At 42.3% G+C, this 7322-nt stretch overlaps 1 protein-coding gene across 1 annotated transcript; it reads left to right on the forward strand.

The window, feature by feature from the left end:
* The first annotated feature begins 2121 nt into the window (after positions 1-2121).
* CATSPER2 (cation channel sperm associated 2) lies at positions 2122-3723 on the forward strand. The gene has a single exon (XM_039369888.1). The coding sequence runs from the start codon at positions 2128-2130 to the stop codon at positions 3601-3603; it is 1476 nt and encodes a 491-aa protein (XP_039225822.1). The 5' UTR covers positions 2122-2127; the 3' UTR covers positions 3604-3723.
* Positions 3724-7322: the final 3599 nt, after the last annotated feature.

Genomic DNA, 7322 nt, shown 5'->3' on the forward strand with positions numbered 1-7322 from the left:
TGCAACTGTATCCAGTATCACCCCAAAAATATTACCACTTTTAAAAGAAGAATATAGGAAAAACCCAATGGAAGCACGTCTTATGTTTCTCATTCAATATGTGAAAATGCAGGATCCGATTTGGGTTTGGTCACTGGGACCAGAGATTTAGCTTTTGTGCTTTGGGTTATTTTATGCATAATATTTATAACAACAACAGTAATAATAGTTGGAAGGGACCTTGGAGGTCATCTAATCCAACCCCCTGCTCAGGCAGGAAACCCTATACCATTTCAGACAAATGGCTGTCCAGTCTCTTCTTAAAAACTTCCAGTGTTGGAGCATTCAACGCTTCTGGAGGCAGGTTGTTCCACTGGTTAATTGTTCTCACTGTCAGGAGGTTTCTCCATAGTTCTAGGTTGCTTCTCTCCTTGATTAGTTTCCATCCGTTGCTTCTTGTCCTGCCTTCAGATGCTTTGGAGAATAGCTTGACTTCCTCTTCTTTGGGGCAGCCCCTGAGATACTTGAACACTGGTATCATGTCCCCCCTCATCCTTCTCTTCATTAAACTAGACATATCCAATTCCAGCAACTATTCCTTATATGGTTTAGCCTCCAGTCCCCTGATCATCTTTGTTGCTCTTCTCTGTGCTCTTTCTAGAGTCTCAACATCTTTTTTACATCGTGGTGACCAAAACTGGATGCAATATTCCAAGTGTGGCCTTACCAAGGCATTGTAAAGTGGTATTAACACTTCATGTGATCTTGATTCTATCCCTCTGTTAATGCAGCCCAGCACTGTGTTGGCTTTTTTGGCAGCTGCAGCACGCGGCTGGCTCATATCTAAGTGATTGTCCACTAGGACTCCAAGATCCCTCTCACAGTTGCTACTATTGAGCAAGGTACCACCTATACTATACCTGTACATTTGATTTTCCTTGCCTAAATGTAGAATCTTACTTTTTTCCACCATTTTGAATTTCATTTTGTTTTGTGGTACCTGATTATATGTGGCTTTTTATTTGTTGATTTGGGTGTTGATGGCTGGCTATCAGGTCACTAGCTGTTGTTTCCTTGTGCTTCCAAGTCCTTGGCTCCTGAGTAACTGATAAGCTGGTGGTAAATCAGCACTCCTGTGGACTGACAAGTCACTCCTGTGACTTTCCCAGGCTTCAATCACTTCCCTGGCTGTTTTTGTACCTGCTCATCCAACAATCTTAGCAGCTGCAAAACTGAATATATGCCCTTGCTCAATGCAATGTGAAAAAATGCTGATTTAACACCAGCTTATCAAGTACTTAGGAGCAGAGAACTTGGCAGCACAAAGAAACAATAGCCAATGACTTAATAGCAGTTATGTCTTTACTACTGATCAATGAAAGAAAACACTACCAGGACAGTGGTTCATGCAAAGGCAGGGCTCAATTATCTTCCCTTTCCCATCGTAGTTAATAAGTTGAGTAGAACAAACCACTGTATCATGTAGAGTTAAGCCAGAGAGCATTTTCTGTGAGAGACTGCTTTAGAGTCATAGAGGCAAAGCTTGCATTCATGGCACATTGTTTGGAAATTAACAATCTAGGTTGCATATGTCCTAGAAGAGGGGCAGGCAACCCTGGCTCTTTTATGACTCGTGGACTTCAACTCCCAGAATTCCTGAGCCAGCATGGCTCAGCTTGGAAACCTCTCCCTTTCCCCTCAGCATGGCTGGCTCAGGAATTCTTTTGCCAGTTTAGCCTGCAATACTTGCTCATATCGTCGCTCTATTTTGTTTTAATTCTCTTTTGTGGATACTTGTTTATTAAGTGGAGTCCATTCTATGACTGTCTTAGTCCACCTGTCATGTTCTTCCAAGGTATGTCTCTAGCATAACTCTTTGTCAGTTGAAAATCCCTCCAGCTTAAAATATTAGTATCTAAGCTCATTAGATACTAATTCCTGTCTCCTGTAGTCTAGGCTTCCATGGATGAGTGGGGAGAAACATCTTGTCTATGGATTGTAGGAATTAACAGGTCCTATTGATATCAAGGCAGTTTGTCCTGTGCTGATAGAACGTTGGAGTCATTCTTCTCCACTGTGAGATCATTACTGAAAAACTGAGCAACTTCTAGATTTTTCTCTCCGAACAAGGAGCAGCAAACAGATGCCATGCAGCCCTCTAGCATTTCTAAAAAAATTCCCAAAGAGAAACCTGATGTAAACTTCCAGGTGAATCCCCGCGCGGATGCTATTCGCTCTAAGCTGATCTATACATTTTACCTGATAGATCACTTTGAGGGGCTGAGCCATGCAGTGCCACGGTATAACATACAAGATTTTGTGGATCACAAGAAGCGAAAGAAAATGATGCTCATGGATCATCACCAGTTGGTTCGCTTCAATGTCGTGCCCACCCGGAATATCATGGTGACCCAAGAGAAACGCTGGCGCAATCGTATTGAAGTGCGTTGCAGCCGCTGGCCCCCTTTTAAGATGTGGGTGTCGTCAGTTTTGAACAGGCCAACATTCAAGGGCTTTATCATCTTTCTTATCTTCTTGAACATGGTCGCCCTCATGGTCTCATCAGAGATAATGGGGAAGAGCAAAGAGGCCTTTGTGCAAATAAGCATAGTCCTGGAGGTGATTATTTGGGTCATTTTATATATATTTCTGGCCGAGATTGGGCTGCATTGGTTTGTGAGCTTTCAGAGATACTGGGAAAATCCCTGGAATATCTTCGATTTCACAGTGACCATTATCTCCCTTGTACCAGAAATAATATACGGGTTGGACCAGAACCGCAATGTGATGAGCCTCCGACTTCTGCGGTTATGCCGTGTGCTCCGTTGCCTAAAGCTCTTTCCTAGAGTCCGACAAGTCCGCCTCCTCATCATGGCTATTGCCAAAGCCTTGAAAGCTATGGCCTTCATTTTGGTTCTCCTTGCCTTCCTTGTCTTCGTCTTTGCTGTGTCAGGCATCTTCTTTTTTGAGAGTTACACCCATTCAGACAGGATGGACCTGACTTACAATATGTTTTTCATGGACATGCCCAATGCTCTAGTAACCATCTTCATTCTCTTCACCATGGATCACTGGTACGCTTTGTTGCAAGATTCATGGAAGGTCCCAGAGATAAACAAGGTGATCAGTGGTATATATATCTGCCTATGGCTTCTGATTGGGGCATTCATTTTTAGGAATCTCTTTGTTGCCATTATGGTCACCAATTTCCAGAACATCCGAAGTGACCTAAGTGAAGAGGTGAGACAGATAGAGGCTCAGACGCAAGCTGACAAATTCAAAATGGAGATCATGGAAAAGAGATTCAGCCAGATTCGAACAGCTATGGACAAAGACGTTACATTCAGAGAAAGGTTCACTATGGACCCCACATTCATTCAAACTGCAGACTATCCAGATTTCAGCTCTGAAGAAATGTTTCCTGGAATTTTGGACTGGGAGACTTACATCCACAAGAACTTACCAGGACTCTACGCTGCTGATGAGGATGAACAGGTGCTTTGGCCACGTGACTCCCTCTTCAGGTACTTTGAGTTGTTGGAGAAGTTGCAACATAACTTAGCGGAACGCAAGGAACTTCAGCAATACATGGTGTTGGCTCTTTCCAACCTTGAGGACAAGTAGCGTGAACCATGCAAGCTTTGGGAGAGAAACAGGACAGATCAAAAGCCAAAGCAAATGACGCTCATGGCTTTCTACCAGCCTCTCCCCTTCCCTCCTCAATCCAAAAATCTCTAGATAAGACACAAGAATACTATTAAAATATATTGCATATCATCATTCTACCCATTGTCTATCCATTGCAGTATGAAGGCCTCTTCTGCATGTTTCCAACCTAGATGGTCCTGAGCTTTCTTTTGCCAGTTGGGCCCTCAATACTTGCTGATGTTGTTGATCCATCTTGTTTTAGGTCTCTTTCGTGGACACTTTTTATCAAGTGGGATCCATTCTATAACTGCCTTGGTCCACCTGCCCTCAGTTCTTCTTGTTATTTGACCAGCACATTTCCATTTCAATTCTTTTACTCTTTTGATGGCATCATATATTTTAGTTTGTTCTCTAATCCGTGTGCTGGTCTTTCTAAATTTTGCCTTGTAATGCTGAGCATGTATCTTTCCATGGCTCTTTGCCCCACTCATAGCTTTTGTACTGATTGTGAGGTTAATGTCCATATTTCAACAGCATATGTTACAGCAGGTAGCACACACTGATCAAAAACTTTTCTCTTTGGACATAGGGGAAGGTTGTTCTCAAAAATTATGCTTAGCGTTGCGATTGCCTGCCAACCACATTTAAGACGCCATTCAATTTTCTTTATTGTACCACCTTCCATTGAGATCCATTGGCTAAAGTATATGTAGTGCTCTACTGCGTCTAGTATATATATAATTGTGGAAAACCCATGTATATTCAAGGGTTCCAAATTTTGTTTACATAAAACTGAGATCTAAGCATCACTTTCCAGATTTATTTATTTATTTATTTATTTATTTATTTATTTCTAAAATTTATATGCCGCCCAATCTCGAGGGACTCAGGATGGCATACAAAATTAAAACAATAATATAGCAAGAAAACAGTAAAATAAGTACAATCATACAGCATGTCCAATTGTATCCCCCCCCCGGGGACATCAGCCCCAGGCCTGCCGGAACAGGAGAGTTTTAATGGCTTTCTTAAAGGCCGGCAAGGTGGGAGTAATTCAAATCTCGGGGGGGGAAGTTGATTCCACCAGGTCGGAGCCACCACAGAAAAGGCCCTTCCCCGAGGGCCTGCCAGCCGACATTGTCTGGCCGACGGGACCTGAAGGAGGCCCAATCTGTGGGACCTCACCGGTCTCTGGGAACTATGCGGCAGTATGCGGTCCTGTAAGTAGGTGATGTGTCAGCTATAAATGATATGACAATTTAAAGCCTCCATCTTGTTTTGGGATAGAAGCTTTGCTGGCGTTAAGCCATCAGGACACCAACTTACATACATATTCCAATGTTCACATTTTTATGTTCTATGAAAGAGATTCTCTCCCCCCCTGCAATTTAATACCGATGGAGAGCCAGCTGCAATATGGAAAGAATTGCGACAATTTCTAGGGGTTGAATAGGTAAATGGGTCTAATACAATGTTTCTCAAAATTGGCAGCTTTAAGATATGTGGACTTTAGCTCCCAAAATACCTAAGCCAACTTCGGTGCTTTCAATCCTTCCAGATACATGTGATATCCCTGTGCACCATTTCTGACTTGCACACTGCATGCCTATGTGCTCTTCCCAGCTTGTGTGGCACCTCTTGTGCACTCTTGCTCACTCTTCCTGACTTGTGTCGTATTGTGTTCTCTGACCTGCTTGGCACCTCTTGCACAATCCCACATACCTACTCACCTCATGCCTCCTTTCCGACCTGCGATGTACCCCCAAGTGGCCTTTTTGACCAACACACTTTCATGCACCCATGCATACCTACAAGACGTGTCACATGGGTCAGGCAGTGTGTGCAAGGGTGCAAATGAATGTGCAAGACGTGCCACATGAGTTGGGGAGAGTGCACAGTGGTGTACAAGAGGTGCTTGGTGAATGGGAATTGTTGCACAAGTTGTGGAATGAGTTGAGAGTCTGCAGGGTTGAACAGAGGTGGGATTCAGCCAGTTCACACCATTTCAACAGAACCAGTAGCTAATTTTTTGTTGCCCAGGCCCAGAACGGACTTCAGGAAGCGTCATCCACACAGAGAACTGGTTGTTCACATGTTTGAATCCAACCACTGGGTGTGAGGTGTTACATGACAGTGTGTAGGAGGTGTGAAGAGGGTTGGAGAGGGGGTGTGGGTATGTGTGTATATTGTCTATGTCAGACAATATTCACACATACCAGCACCAGGTCTCCAACCAGATCTATATCCATTCTCATGTTCTGTATTCCTGCATTTCCTGTCAGATTAATCCCCATAGTAGGAACCTTCTCCCCAAATTACTACCTCCCCTTTTATCTTATGATCCAGGAAAGCAAGGAAAGAATTAAGCCATAGAAACAAGGTGGAAACAAACTGAGTGCAATGACCTTTATGAGACTTTTACTACTCAGTTAAGCATATTGTCAGAAGGCAGAGATGATGCCTATAGGAAGAACAGTAGCACCTGTTGGCGGTGGTTTTGTAGCTAATTTTGAGCAAGCTGGATCAATAGACCAATTACATCTGTGTTTCTCAACCTCAGCAATTTTAAGATGTATGGACTTCAACTCTCTCCTAGTATCACCCTGTCAGCATTCTGGAGTTGAAGTCCATACATCTTAAGTTGAATTCTGGGAATTGAAGTCTACTTCTTAAAAGATTTGAGTATTGGGAGTTCAGGTCTATACATCTTAAAAGAGTTGAATTCCGGGAATTGAAGTCCACACATCTTAAAGGAATTGATTACTGGGAATTGAAGGTCACACAACTTAAAGGAGTGGAATTCTGGGAGTTGAAGTCCACACGTCTTAAAGGAGTTGAATTCTGGGAGTTGAGGTCTACACATCTTAAAAGAATTGAATTCTGAGAATTGAAGTCCACATATCTTAAAGGAGTTGAGTACTGGGAATTGAAGGCCACACATCTTAAAGGAGTAGAATTCTGGGAGTTGCAGGCCGCACATCTTAAAGTCACTGATGTTGAGACACATTGAACTAAATTAGACTGTCTCCTATGTTCATAAAAAGAAATTCCTGCACTTTACAAATTTTGCACTGGAATTCTTTGTTTAACTGGATCCTTTGTTCAAATAAGAATAGACTGAACTGCATAGAGAAGGTCTGAAGAGTTTATTTCCCATCTTCCCCAACCAGCCTTCCATAATTGCCTTGGTAATATTAACTTGCCCTCGTTTTCTCGCACTTTGATTTAAAATTGCATGCTATGTGCCGTTAGCAGTTTTCTTAAGGGCTGCCCTTGGAAAAGGAGGGGCTTGTTATGAAAACTATCCCCGTCACCTTGGTTACTAATTACATAGGTTTTTGATCACATGTAAACCCTGGATTTAAAAATAGCTTTGATGTGAGAAAATGTACGAAGGCAAGAGAAAAGTGTTTATGTGTGGTTGTGATATTGACAGTATTCTATTGGTAGTCCAGGATGTTTAGGCAGGATGTTGATTTTTGAACATTTATCAAAATTATTTACCCACCAAGGGGAAAAAATGACTTATTCCTAAGAGGCAGGAAGAAACATGCTTCTTCCATCCTTGAAAATATCTGCAAAACTGCATAAATTTTGCCGGCTAAAATTAACTTTTCAGACTTGCAGAGTTTATACAGGATGACAAAAACAAAACAAAACAAAAAAAACACCACCCTGTTCCATTGCAACAATCA

The sequence above is a fragment of the Crotalus tigris genome, unplaced genomic scaffold (assembly GCF_016545835.1).
Source record: "Crotalus tigris isolate CLP2741 ecotype Arizona unplaced genomic scaffold, ASM1654583v1 scf7180000021296.432647, whole genome shotgun sequence".
Taxonomy (NCBI): Eukaryota; Metazoa; Chordata; class Lepidosauria; order Squamata; family Viperidae; genus Crotalus; species Crotalus tigris.